Here is a 15,282-nt window from a genome sequence, read left to right as displayed (position 1 = left end):
GACAGAGGAAGATAGAGGTGTAGAGGGTGAGATAGAGATGGAGGGAGAGAGAGATGGATGGAGAGAGAGAGACAGAGGGAGAGAGAGAGAGGGAGATAGAGAGGGGTAGAGGGAGAGAAAGACAGAGGAAGATAGAGAGAGGTAGAAGGAGATAAAGACAGAAGAATAGAGGTGGTTTCAGTGAGCACCAATGAGCGTCCCTCGGTGGTGCTTTAATGAACAATACTGCCCTCTGTTGGTTTATGTACTACATTTCATACATGCAATACACTGACTATACATGCAATACACTGACTATACATGCAATACACTGACTATACATGCAATACACTGACTATACATGCAATAGATTGGGATGAGTAGGAGGCAAACTCATCCATACAAGACATTGGCATGAGTAGGTAAAATCATACAATACATTGGCATGTGTAAGTACAGTAGGCCCATTCATGCAATACCTACCCAAATGTACATATCTACCTCAATTACCTTGTACCCCTGCACATCGACTGGGTGCTGGTACCCCGTGTATATAGCCAAGTTATCGTTATTCATCAAATCAAATCAAATGTTATTGGTCACATATAAATGGTTAGCAGGTGTTAATGCGAGTGTCGCGAAATGCTTGTGCTTCTAGTTCCGACATTGCAGTAATATCTAACAAGTAATCTAACAATTTCACAACAACTACCTTATACACACAAGTGTAAAGGAATGAATAAGAATATTTACATATAAATATATGGATGAGCGATGGCCGAACTGCATAGGCAGGATGCAGTAGATGGTATAGAGTACAGTATATACATATGAGATGAGTAATGTAGGGTATGTAAACATTATATAAAGTGCCATTGTTTAAAGTGACTAGTGATACATTTATTACATCCAATTTTTAATTATTAAAGTGGCTAGAGATTGAGTCAGTATGTTGGCAGCAGCAACTCAATGTTAGTGATGGCTGTTTACTGTAACAGTCTGATGGCCTTGAGATAGAAGCTGTTTTTCAGTCTCTCGGTCCCAGCTTTGATGCACCTGTACTGACCTCGCCTTCTGGATGATAGCGGGGTGAACAGGCTGTGGCTCGGGTGATTGTTGTCCTTGACGATCTTTTTGGCCTTCCTGTGACATCGGGTGGTGTAGGTGTCCTGGAGGGCAGGTAGTTTGCCCCTGATGATGCATTGTGCAGACCTCACTACCCTCTGGAGAGCCTTACAGTTGTGGGCGGAGCAGTTGCCGTACCGGGTGGTGATACAGCCCGACAGGATGCTCTTGATTGTGCATCTGTAAAGGTTTGAGTGTTTTTGGTGACAAGCCAAATTTCTTCAGCCTCCTGAGGTTGAAGTGGCGCTGTTGCTCCTTCTTCACCACGCTGTCTGTGTGGGTGGACCATTTCAGTTTGTCCGTGATGTGTACGCCGAGGAACTTGAAACTTTCCACCTTCTCCATTGTTGTCCCATCGATGTGGATAGGGGTCTGCTCCCTCTACTGTTTCCTGAAGTCCACGATCATCTCCTTTGTTTTGTTGACGTTGAGTGTGAGGTTATTTTCCTGACACCACACTCCGAGGGCCCTCACCTCCTCCCTGTAGGCCGTCTCGTCGTTGTTGGTAATCAAGCCTACCACTGTAGTGTCGTCTGCAAACTTGATGATTGAGTTGGAGGCATGCATGGCCACGCAGTCATGGGTGAACAGGGAGTACAGGAGAGGACTGAGAACGCACCCTTGTGGGGCCCCAGTGTTGAGGATCAGAGGGGTGGAGATGTTGTTACCTACCCTCACCACCTGGGAGCGGCCCATCAGAAAGTCCAGGAGCCAGTTGCACAGGGCGGGGTTGAGACCCAGGGTCTCGAGCTTAATGACAAGATTAGAGGGTACTATGGTGTTGAATGCTGAGCTGTAGTCGATGAACAGCATTCTTACATAGGTATTCCTCTTGTCCAGATGGGTTAGGGCAGTGTGCAGTGTGATTGCGATTGTGTCGTCTGTGGACCTATTGGGGCGGTAAGCAAATTGGAGTGGGTCTAGTGTGTCAGGTAGGGTGGAGGTGATATGATCCTTGACTAGTCTCTCAAAGCACTTCATGATGACGGAAGTGAGTGCTACGGGGCGATAGTTGTGTATTTATTCCTCGTGTTAATGTGTCTATTAATTCCCTTTTTTTCTCCCTGCATTGTTGGGAAGGTCCCATAAGTAAGCATTTCACTGTTAAAGCCAATTTATGCTTGATCTGAAAATGTGGTCGGAGGCTTCGTGTGGAGGGTGTGAGGAAATTACGGAGCCTCTGTCTGGAGGGTATGCAGAGGCCAAATCAACCATCGCTGTGTGCCTCTCAAATTTTGTAACAATGTGGAGGGCTCAGTATAGCTCCGCATTGACATGGTTGGTTGACGGTTTGTGGGGGAGCAGGTCCTGTATAAACACAAACTCACTTCTTTGACAACTTCATAACAGGTCTGCTCTGCTCTTCCTTCACAACAGGTCTGCTCTGCTCTTCCTTCACAACAGGTCTGCTCTGCTCTTCCTTCACAACAGGTCTGCTCTGCTCTTCCTTCACAACAGGTCTGATCTGCTCTTCCTTCACAACAGGTCTGCTCTGCTCTTCCTTCACAACAGGTCTGCTCTGCTCTTCCTTCACAACAGGTCTGCTCTGCTCTTCCTTCACAACAGGTCTGCTCTGCTCTTCCTTCACAACTGGTCTGCTCTGCTCTTCCTTCACAACAGGTCTGCTCTGCTCTTCCTTCACAACAGGTCTGCTCTGCTCTTCCTTCACAACAGGTCTGCTCTGCTCTTCCTTCACAACAGGTCTGCTCTGCTCTTCCTTCACAACAGGTCTGCTCTGCTCTTCCTTCACAACAGGTCTGATCTGCTCTTCCTTCACAACAGGTCTGCTCTGCTCTTCCTTCACAACAGGTCTGATCTGCTCTTCCTTCACAACAGGTCTGCTCTGCTCTGCAAAGCGCAAAAGTAGGCAAATGTTTGCTCTGACTTCAGCAGAGGCCGCATGGCAGTAAATGCTGTACAGCCTCTGTAAACAGCAGATTGACCATGCAGTGCCTTTTAGTCTACAACTGTTGTTTACCAAGCATGTGACAAATTCCATTTGATTAGATTGTATACATATTTGGGAGTCAGACTATATCACATTAATGTTGTTCAGGTGAATATCCATTCTGAAACCAAGGAGACAAAACGTACATGCGTTATCAATGGTGATGATGATATGAGCTTCCAAATAACATTTGAATGCAAAATGATTGTGACAGCCAGTGGTTACTATAACAACAAGTGTGAGAGGAGGAATAGTAGATAATAATGATAACAACAACAGGAAGTTAACCCAAATGCATGTTTATTTGAAGTCAACAACTGAATCGCTATAGTAACAAAAAAGCTAATACTGTATGAACAGATTAGAACAGCCAACGGAGACGCAACTCAGCATAATGACATCATCACCATAGTGCAGTCGGGCCTTGATGACATCATTAGCCGTAGTACAAATTAGGTAACGTCCATCACAGCACTATTCCCATGTGATATGGATAGTTATTCAAAAGGAAGACTTATCATCCGAAAAGAACACTAAGAAAATAGACTCCTCATTAAAACAATAACATTGGTGGAAAATAACACAGATAGTGTCCACGTCCCTAAAAGGAACCCTATTTGCTACATAGTGCACTAGGAAGTACTATGGGTCCAGGTCAAACGTAGTGCACTATATAGTGACTAGGCTTCCTTTTACATCTAGTGTCTCCGGAGTCTGTTTGGGTCTATCATTATACACACCTTACACTCACACACACACACACACACACACACACACACACACACACACACACACACACACACACACACACACACACACACACACACACACACACACACACACACACAAACACAAACACACTGTAGTCACGGACCACATGTACCCCATGCATGTGTGTGTGTGTGTGTGTGTGTGTGTGTGTGTGTGTGTGTGTGTGTGTGTGTGTGTGTGTGTGTGTGTGTGTGTGTGTGTGTGTGTGTGTGTGTGTGTGTGTGTGTGAGAGTATCAGTGTGCTTGTAAGAATAACAGGTAAAGGCAACACTATATAGCCTACATGAAATTATATAAAAATGGCAGACTTTCAAAACAATAAGATATGCCAAAGCTATCCTCTAACCTTCCAGGGTTGAAAATCTATTCAGGAAAAAAAGAAAAAATATATCAATTGAATTGAAAGTAATACATTTAAAAGTATGCACACCTTTCTTAAAAAAAATACATACTTAAAAAAATACATTCCTTAACATACTACAAAAGAAGAAGAGAGAGGAGGGGCGATAGAGTTCCCCCCACTACTGGTACAGGAGAGAGAGAGAGAGTTCCCCCCACTACTGGTACAGGAGAGAGAGAGAGAGTTCCCCCCACTACTGGTACAGGAGAGAGAGTTCCCCCCACTACTGGTACAGGAGAGAGAGTTCCCCCCACTACTGGTACAGGAGAGAGAGTTCCCCCCACTACTGGTACAGGAGAGAGAGTTCCCCCCACTACTGGTACAGGAGAGAGCGTTCCCCCCACTACTGGTACAGGAGAGAGCGTTCCCCCCACTACTGGTACAGGAGAGAGCGTTCCCCCCACTACTGGTACAGGAGAGAGAGTTCCCCCACTACTGGTACAGGAGAGAGAGAGTTCCCCCCACTACTGGTACAGGAGAGAGAGTTCCCCCACTACTGGTACAGGAGAGAGAGTTCCCCCCACTACTGGTACAGGAGAGAGAGTTCCCCCCACTACTGGTACAGGAGAGAGCGTTCCCCCCACTACTGGTACAGGAGAGAGAGAGTTCCCCCCACTACTGGTACAGGAGAGAGCGTTCCCCCCACTACTGGTACAGGAGAGAGAGAGTTCCCCCCACTACTGGTACAGGAGAGAGAGAGTTCCCCCCACTACTGGTACAGGAGAGAGCATTCCCCCCACTACTGGTACAGGAGAGAGAGAGAGAGTTCCCCCCACTACTGGTACAGGAGAGAGCGTTCCCCCCACTACTGGTACAGGAGAGAGAGAGAGAGTTCCCCCCACTACTGGTACAGGAGAGAGAGTTCCCCCCACTACTGGTACAGGAGAGAGAGAGTTCCCCCCATTACTGGTACAGGAGAGAGAGTTCCCCCCACTACTGGTACAGGAGAGAGAGAGAGAGTTCCCCCACTACTGGTACAGGAGAGAGAGATTCCCCCCACTACTGGTACAGGAGAGAGAGAGTTCCCCCCACTACTGGTACAGGAGAGAGAGTTCCCCCCACTACTTGTACAGGAGAGATAGAGAGCGTTCCCCCCACTACTGGTACAGGAGAGAGAGTTCCCCCCACTACTGGTACAGGAGAGAGAGAGAGAGAGTTCCCCCCACTACTGGTACAGGAGAGAGAGTTCCCCCCACTACTGGTACAGGAGAGAGAGAGAGTTCCCCCCACTACTGGTACAGGAGAGAGAGTTCCCCCCACTACTGGTACAGGAGAGAGAGAGAGAGTTCCCCCCACTACTGGTACAGGAGAGAGAGTTCCCCCCACTACTGGTACAGGAGAGAGAGAGAGCGTTCCCCCCACTACTGGTACAGGAGAGAGCTACTTCCCCCCACTACTGGTACAGGAGAGAGAGAGAGTTGCCCCCACTACTGGTACAGGAGAGAGCTACTTCCCCCACTACTGGTACAGGAGAGAGAGTTCCCCCCACTACTGGTACAGGAGAGAGAGTTCCCCCCACTACTGGTACAGGAGAGAGAGAGTTCCCCCCACTACTGGTACAGGAGAGAGAGTTCCCCCCACTACTGGTACAGGAGAGAGAGAGTTCCCCCCACTACTGGTACAGGAGAGAGAGGTTCCCCCACTACTGGTACAGGAGAGAGAGGTTCCCCCCACTACTGGTACAGGAGAGAGCATTCCCCCCACTACTGGTACAGGAGAGAGAGAGAGAGAGTTCCCCCCACTACTGGTACAGGAGAGAGCGTTCCCCCCACTACTGGTACAGGAGAGAGAGAGAGAGTTCCCCCCACTACTGGTACAGGAGAGAGAGTTCCCCCACTACTGGTACAGGAGAGAGAGAGTTCCCCCCATTACTGGTACAGGAGAGAGAGTTCCCCCCACTACTGGTACAGGAGAGAGAGAGAGAGTTCCCCCCACTACTGGTACAGGAGAGAGAGAGTTCCCCCCCACTACTGGTACAGGAGAGAGAGAGTTCCCCCCACTACTGGTACAGGAGAGAGAGTTCCCCCCACTACTTGTACAGGAGAGATAGAGAGCGTTCCCCCCACTACTGGTACAGGAGAGAGAGTTCCCCCCACTACTGGTACAGGAGAGAGAGAGAGAGTTCCCCCCACTACTGGTACAGGAGAGAGAGTTCCCCCCACTACTGGTACAGGAGAGAGAGAGAGTTCCCCCCACTACTGGTACAGGAGAGAGAGTTCCCCCCACTACTGGTACAGGAGAGAGAGAGAGTTCCCCCCACTACTGGTACAGGAGAGAGAGTTCCCCCCACTACTGGTACAGGAGAGAGAGAGAGCGTTCCCCCCACTACTGGTACAGGAGAGAGCTACTTCCCCCCACTACTGGTACAGGAGAGAGAGAGAGTTGCCCCCACTACTGGTACAGGAGAGAGCTACTTCCCCCCACTACTGGTACAGGAGAGAGAGAGAGTTGCCCCCACTACTGGTACAGGAGAGAGAGAGTTCCCCCCACTACTGGTACAGGAGAGAGAGAGTTCCCCCCACTACTGGTACAGGAGAGAGAGAGTTCCCTCCACTACTGGTACAGAAGAAAGAGTAGAGATGTGGAGAGACATGAGGCCTTGTCCGAATACCCATACTTATGTCCTAAATAGTAGACCGTTTGAGTATGCAGGAAAAAATGAAGTTTAATAGTATGCGACATTTGGAAAAGCGAGTATACTTAAGTGCTGGATGCCATACTCATTTCGGTTTTGACAACAGCTGATCAGTTAGATATGGAGAGGAGCTACCTACCGACACTACGCTATCGCGGATGAGGCATTCTCAGTATGTGAACATTTCTTTTATAGTAGCCTATGTGCATTTGTCTGAAAATCGAGTATGGTTTAAATACCAGGATGTTTTTCTCATTTCAGGTCTTCATCTAGTAGAATTCGATGCACACTTTTCCACAATCCATTAGAAGAGGAGAGCTGCCAGTGATTGGCTACAACAAAACTAGGCTACTGAATTGGGAAGATACCGAAAGCGAGTCAGCACCCGAGACTCGGGATGTGGCTGGTTTAGTGATTTTATGTTCATCAGGCCTTTTGATTTTAAGATGGGGATTGTTTTAGTTCTGTAGGCGTGGCTACCTATTTCATTATTTCATTTACGGATCAAGCCTTAGCAGTCATTCTGATCTCGTTCCTAATGATCAGTGCTTTAGTTTATTATGTTGCTGTTCAGCGGTTCTGAATTTTGTCCACGTGTTTCTGTGCAATAGCCTTTTTGATTTGAACATTTTAAAAGTATCGGTGTGTGTACGAGGCTATTTGACAGAATTTATATATGTCCCAGCACTTTGGTTTCACTAATAAATATGTTGAAATTAAAGAAATGATGTGTTTTTGTCTTCAGTCCTGTTTAAATAGGACAGATGGGCTATACTAGATTACGTCGAATGTGATAGTCTGTCTATAACCAGCCTGACTCCATTCCTATTCTATTCAGAGTTTAGATAAATTAATGAAATTGTAAATGAGCTATTATCAGGATGGTTAATGTCGTGCATGTCTGTTGAATTTGGAAAAATCCACCTACACTCAGTCGGTGTGCCCATGACTGTGTGTAAAGAAATAAAGAAAATGGTGCCGTCTGGTTTGCTTCATGTAAGGAATTTGAAATGATTTATACTTTTACTTTTCATACTTACTATATTTTAGCAATTACATTTACTTTTGGTACTTAAGTATATTTAAAACCAAATATTTTTTGACTTTTACTAAAGTAGTATTTTACTGAGTGACTTTCACATTTTCTAGTAAGGTACCTTTACTTTTACTCAAGTATGACAATTAAGTACTTTTTCTATCACTGGTACGCGACGATGAGTACATATTACGCAGTTTAAGTATATACACTAGTATGGGTGTTCAGACACTGCCAGTGTCGTCCAAAGCAAGTAAAACAGAGCTGCTCGTCACTGACATCCGGTGGCAGAAATCTGTAACTGCACACAGATGCAATGAGTTCTAGCGCGTTGTGTTCTAAAATATAATCGATTTCTGCAGACTAGAGAGTAGGACAAGCCCATAGATCTAGAATGATTCTAATTGGACAAGCCATCAAACACCTCTATCAGTCGTTTGGATGTCTCATATAGGGGCTAGTCAACAACAGTTCTCATGGTTGGTCAAAGCTATAGTATAATCCACCTTCTTTATCTCATGCAGCCTTTTCATGCGATCACACAATTTATACAGCTGGGACAGGGAGATAGATAGATAGATAGATAGATAGATAGATAGATAGATAGATAGATAGATAGATAGATAGATAGATAGATAGATAGATAGATAGATAGATAGATAGATAGATAGATAGATAGATAGATAGATAGATAGATAGATAGATAGATAGATAGATAGATAGATAGATAGATAGATAGATAGAAGCAAATACAGGACCAGTTGGAAACTTACAGTGAGTACTACATCCTCCCCAGTGAAGAAGAGTGCTTGAAAATATGTATTTTCAACCACTTTTGATCACTGGGTCAGGATCTGTTTGTGCAGACAGACATTCCTGGTTCCAACTCATCAGTTGAAAGGTCAAAGGTTATGTCAAGATTGGGATTACCTAGCACATCGAATGGAAACTCCACTCCTGAAACAAGTGAGTGAGCCATATGAATGCATTATGACTGACTGACACCAACACACCTCATTTTGTGACAGACCACAGGAGGTTGGTGGCATTTTAATTGGGGAGGACAGGCTTGTGGGAATGGCTGGAGTGAAATCAGGGGAACGGTATCACATACACCAAACACATGGTTTCCATGTGTTTAATGCCATTCCACTTACTCCGTTCCAGCCATTATCATGAGCAGTCCTCCCCTCAGCAGCTTCCACTGTGACAGACACACCTATATGTCCGGTCTGCAGACATCTCTCTCTCTCTCTCTCTCTCTCTCTCTCTCTCTCTCTCTCTCTCTCTCTCTCTCTCTCTCTCTCTCTCTCTCTCTCTCTCTCTCTACTGTAGCTTATTATGACAAAAGTCACTAGACTGGCTTTTCCCTATAAAGATCCCACATAGTTGGATAGAGTGGCAATGGCACTGCCCATGCTATCACAGAAGAAGCCATGGTATAGATAGGAGGTGGGCTCTCTACCTATTTCTATGGCTATTCCCATTCACAACAGCCAGGTGGCAAGATGGCAATGGAGGATGAGATAGAAGCAATCCCTGATCATTCCACGCATATCCCTGATACGACAATGCTACAGCAGAAACAACTGACCCTCAGTCTCCAGTCCAAACGCTGGGCTAGTGTGCTGACCGGCCACGTCGAGCATTAGCTCAATGTGTCTAGTAATGCTCTAGCTAGCTATAACGTTATCTAAATGTGTTGTCTTGCTGAGTGTGAGGGAGACGGGCAAGGAGGCGGAAGAGAAAGGTCACAGAGATGGAAGGATAGCGAGAGAGACGGAGGGAGGGAGGGAGGGAGGGACAGAGAGATGAAAAGACAGAGTGAGATGGGGCAAAGGGACAGACGGAGGGGTACAGAAAGAGGGGAGAAGACAGAGACAGAGGAACAGAGAGAGAGATGACATTCAGTGTCAGTATGTTTGCCTGAAGCAGAAAGAGAGAGTGGCCTGCTCTCTGAGCTGTACCCTGGTTAACTGCTGCTAGCCAAGCAGTCATGCCTCTTTTATTCGATTTCAGAGAATGATGTCATTTCTAAAGGTGCAGTGACTATATTAGCAATTTTACAGTAAGTGATGTCATTGGAGAATTAGTTTACTGGCCTGTGGTTGGCCAGAGAGAGCATTCCGGGAATGCAGGCAGCAGGATGGAAGGGGTGTGGTATAATTCTATTCAGCAGACTTACTATAGTACCACTCAGTGATAAACAAAATAAAGCCAGAGAAAATAATGATAATTAAATCATAACAATAGGAACTTCTGTACTGACCAACATACACTGTAAACTGTTAACACTGACAGGAAGTAAACATCAGAACAAATTCATCTAAACAGAGGATCAAAACAGAATTCAAACAAATATTATGCTTTCATTGTAACATAATTGTTTATATTGATATTTTACACTCAGCATTTAAATGTAGTAAAAACAGGCAGGTTTCTAGATTCTGATTTAGATTCTATACTGGAGTTAGTAGCACACCAATAGGGATATAGGGGGAGAGAGAGAGGGGAGAAAGAGAGAGAGAGAGAGAGAGAGAGATGGTGAGAAAAAAGAAAGAGGGAGAGAGAGTGACAGAGAGAGAGGAGAGAGATGGAGAGAAAAAAGAAAGAGGGAGAGAGAGAGAGGGAGAGAGAGATGAGAGAGAGATGGAGAGAAAAAAGAAAGAGGGCGAGAGAGAGAGAGAGAGACAGAGAGAGAGAGAGATGGAGAGAAAAGAGAGAGAGGGAGAGAGAGAGAAAAGAGAGAGAGGGAGAGAGAGAAGAGAGAGAGAGAGAGAGAAAAGAGAGAGAGGGGAAATGATCGTGTATTTACAGCACATCAAACATTTTCTGTTTTCTGAGTAAAAAGAATGCTATATAATTATATATATATATATTTATATATTTATATTGAAATCCCGCACTGTGACCGCACAGGGATGCTGTTTTTGCATGGGTGTGTTGTATGGTACTGTGGTGGACTCTAGTGAGTTGTATGGTAATGTATGTAATGTATTGTAATGTATTGTAATGTAATGTAATGTATTGTAATGTAATGTAATGTATTGTATTGTGATGTATTGTAATGTATTATATTGTATTGTAATGTATTGTAATGTAATGTATACTATTGTATTGTAATGTATTGTAATGTATTATATTGTAATATATTGTAATGTAGTATATTGTATTGTTATGTATTGTATTGTCTTGTAATGTATTGTAATGTATTGTCTTGTAATGTATTGCATTGTAATATATTGTATTGTAATGTGTTGTATTTTTATGTAGTATAATGTATTGTAATGTAATGTATTGTAATGTATTGTAATGTATTATAATGTATTGTAATGTAATATAATGTATTGTATTGTAAAGTATTGTATTGTAACGTATTGGATTCTAATGTATTGTACTGTAATGTATTGTAATGTATTCTATTGTAAAGTAATGTATTGTAATGTCTTGTATTGTATTGTATTGTAATGTACTGTATTGTAATGTGTAGGGAATTTGGTGATGTCTGTGGATTTGGTTGCCTTCCTGTTACTAAAAGTCTTCATTCCAAATGGCACCCTATTCCCTACATAGTTCACCACTTTAGAGCAGGGTCCATACGACACACACACACACACACACACACACTACCTTTGCACTATATAGGGAATAGGGGTTGTGTGTGTGTGTGTGTGTGTGTGTGTGTGTGTGTGTGTGTGTGTGTGTGTGTGTGTGTGTGTGTGTGTGTGTGTGTGTGTGTGTGTGTGTGTGTGTGTGTGACAGAGAGAGAGGTTAATATGTACAGCAGTTATTGTTGATTGACAGATTTCTGAATCATGAGTAGATGAGTGTCAAACAGAGTGTGTTCTGGTCTATAGTGTGTGAAGTATTACAGAACAGAGAGAATGAACGAGAGGGAATTCAATTAAAGGCAGATGAGAGGGAGTGGTATGTATAATGTGAGGGGACAGTGCATTGGGATCTGAAACTGTATTTCAGCATGACATGCTGGAATGTGGAGTACAATTTAGCAAAAATATGTGGATTACAATTTTGCATTTGTGTCACTGAATGTGACTGGAACATATTATATACCTCTTAAAGATAGAATCCTTATTTGCTACATACGTTGTTGGACTTATTAATGATATGTACCCACTGATTCTAGAAGAATGACTTCTAAATGTCTCGTGAGTTTAGTTCAACTGTCGTACCCCATCAGAACCCAACATATAAGCTTGTTTATATTGTTTATTTACTCCAACGTTTGTAAACAACGGAAATGTAAACAAACACTGTATAGCCTCAAAACATGGTTAAAACTATACTGTTGATATCATGGATGGTCAGTCCTTGCATCCATAGCTTTGTCTATGAATTTGAGAGTGGTTCCATTTCTCCAGACCCATCCCTTAGCTTTTTATCGAAACAGGGGCAGGGAGATCGCTTTGTTATTGTTTCAATTAAGGATTCCAGCTTTAAATGAAGAAATCAAGCATGCCTTACCATGATCCGGTTATATGTACATGTGTCTGTTTGTCTGTTCATGTGTGATTCAAAATGTGTGTGTGTCAGTAACGCGTGGCGTGTTGTGTGTGTGTCAGTAACGTTTGTGTGTGTGTGTCTGTTTGTCTGTTTGTGTGCGTGTGTGTGTGTGTGTCGGTGACGAGTGATATGAATGTGGGTGTGTCAGTGACGCGTGGCGTAGTGTGTGTGTGTCTGTTTGTCTGTTTGTGTGTGTGTGCCAGTGACAAGTGATGTGTATGCGGGTGTGTCAGTGGACATGCAGAAGTCATATATGGAAAGGTACATGTATGTAAGTGCAAAAATCTCACTTCCCTGTTTTCAATACAAGCTTTTCAGTTTTTCCTGTCAGTCTCACTTCTTCTTATTTCCTTCCATTTCACCATTTCCCTGTCTGTCTGTCTGTCTGTCTGTCTGTCTGTCTGTCTGTCTGTCTGTCTGTCTGTCTGTCTGTCTGTCTGTCTGTCTGTCTGTCTGTCTGTCTGTCTGTCTGTCTGTCTGTCTGTCTGTCTACCCCCTACTCCTCCCCCTCTGGCTGATGTGAAGAACGGAAGCTTGTGAAGACAAATGGAAGCGCTCATCTTCAACCTCCTCGACGCCTCCCTAGATGAAGTACTCCTTCTTGTCCTCAGCTCCGGAATGGCCGCCCTCGGCGTTGATGATAGCCGTGTCGGCATCAGGAGCGTCGTCGCAGCCCTTGGCCTCGTGGGTAAGATATGTCCCTGTAGAAACAGACAGACAGTGGGTCAGAGTGTGTGTGTGATATGTCCCTGTAGACACATACAGTCGGTAGGTCAGAGGGTGGAACAGGAGAAGACAGTGAAGTGCTGTCTGATGTACAGGTGAAGTCGGAAATTTACATACACCTGAGCCAAATACATTTAAACTCAGTTTTTCACAATTCCTGACATTTAATCCTCGTACAAATTCCCTGTCTTAGGTCAGTTAGGATCACCACTTTATTTTAAGAATGTAAAATGTCAGAATAATAGTAGAGAGAATGATTTATTTCAGCTTTTATTTCTTTCATCACATTCCCAGTGGGTCAGAAGTTTACATACACTCAATTAGTATTTGGTAGCATTGCCTTCAAATTGTTTAACTTGGGTCAAACATTTCGGGTATTTTTCCTCCCTCATGATGACATCTATTTTGTGACGTGCACCACTCCCTCCTGCAGCAAAGCACCCCCACAACATGATGCTGCCACCCCCGTGCTTCACGGTTGGGATGGTGTTCTTCGGCTTGCAAGCCTCCCCCTTTTTCCTCCAAACATAACGATGGTCATTTTGGCCAAACAGTTCTATTTTTGTTTCATCAGACCAGAGGACATTTCTCAAAAAAGTACGATCTTTGTCCCCATGTGCAGTTGCGGTTTTGGAGCAGTGGCTTCTTCCTTGCTGAGCGGCCTTTCAGGTTATGTCGATATAGGACTCGTTTTACTGTGGATATAGATACTTTTGTACCTCTTTCCTCCAGCATCTTCACAAGGTCCTTTGCTGTTGTCCTGGGATTGATTTGCACTTTTCGCACCAAAGTATTTTCATCTCTAGGAGACAGAATGCGTCTCCTTCCTAAGCGGTATGATGGCTGCGTGGTCCCATGGTGTTTATACTTGCGTACTATTGTTTCTACAGATGAACGTGGTATCTTTAGGCATTTGGAAATTGCTTCCAAGGATGAACCAGACTTGTGGAGGTCTACAATTTTTTTTCTGTGGTCTTGGCTAATTTCTTTTGATTTTCTCATGATGTCAAGCAAAGATCAAACAAATCAACATTTATTTGTCACGTACGCCAAATACAACCTTACAGTGAAATGCTTGCTTAAGGGTCTAACCAATAGTGCAAAAAAGGTATTAGTTGAACAATAGGTACAGTGAGGGAAAAAAGTATTTGATCCCCTGCTGATTTTGTACGTTTGCCCACTGACAAAGAAATGATCAGTCTATAATTTTAATGGTAGGTTTATTTGAACAGTGAGAGACAGAATAACAACAAAAAAATCCAGAAAAACGCATGTCAAAAATGTTATAAATTGATTTGCATTTTAATGAGGGAAATAAGTATTTGACCCCTCTGCAAAACATGACTTAGTACTTGGTGGCAAAACCCTTGGTGGCAATCACAGAGGTCAGACGTTTCTTGTAGTTGGCCACCAGGTTTGCACACATCTCAGGAGGGATTTTGTCCCACTCCTCTTTGCAGATCTTCTCCAAGTCATTAAGGTTTCGAGGCTGACGTTTGGCAACTCGAACCTTCAGCTCCCTCCACAGATTTTCTATGCTATTAAGGTCTAGAGACTGGCTAGGCCACTCCAGGACCTTAATGTGCTTCTTCTTGAGCCACTCCTTTGTTGCCTTGGCCGTGTGTTTTGGGTCATTGTCATGCTGGAATACCCATCCACGACCCATTTTCAATGCCCTGGCTGAGGGAAGGAGGTTCTCACCCAAGATTTGACGGTACATGGCCCCGTCCATCGTCCCTTTGATGCTGTGAAGTTGTCCTATCCCCTTAGCAGAAAAACACCCCCAAAGCATAATGTTTCCACCTCCATGTTTGATGGTGGGGATGGTGTTCTTGGGGTCATAGGCAGCATTCCTCCTCCTCCAAACACGGCGAGTTGAGTTGATGCCAAAGAGCTCCATTTTGGTCTCATCTGACCACAACACTTTCACCCAGTTGTCCTCTGAATCATTCAGATGTTCATTGGCAAACTTCAGACGGGCATGTATATGTGCTTTCTTGAGCAGGGGGAACTTGCGGGCGCTGCAGGATTTCAGTCCTTCACGGCGTAGTGTGTTACCAATTGTTTTCTTGGTGACTATGGTCCCAGCTGCCTTGAGATCATTGACAAGATCCTCCCATGTAGTTCTGGGCTGATTC

General features: G+C 44.3%; 1 protein-coding gene across 3 annotated transcripts in view; it reads right to left on the bottom strand.

Moving 5' to 3' along the window:
• Nucleotides 1–11,125: 11,125 nt before the first annotated feature.
• Nucleotides 11,126–15,282, bottom strand: part of cadm3 (cell adhesion molecule 3) — a 127,538-nt gene continuing 123,381 nt past the window's right edge. For all 3 annotated transcript variants that reach the window (XM_014141079.2, XM_014141081.2, XM_014141083.2), the window contains one exon: nucleotides 11,126–13,119. In XM_014141079.2, coding sequence (XP_013996554.2) covers nucleotides 13,001–13,119 — 119 coding nt within the window. In that variant the 3' untranslated portion in view covers nucleotides 11,126–13,000. The remainder of the gene's footprint in view (nucleotides 13,120–15,282) is intronic.

This window comes from Salmo salar, chromosome ssa14 (genome assembly GCF_905237065.1).
Source record: "Salmo salar chromosome ssa14, Ssal_v3.1, whole genome shotgun sequence".
Classification (NCBI taxonomy): Eukaryota; Metazoa; Chordata; class Actinopteri; order Salmoniformes; family Salmonidae; genus Salmo; species Salmo salar.
This window is presented reverse-complemented; position numbering and strand designations above follow the sequence as displayed.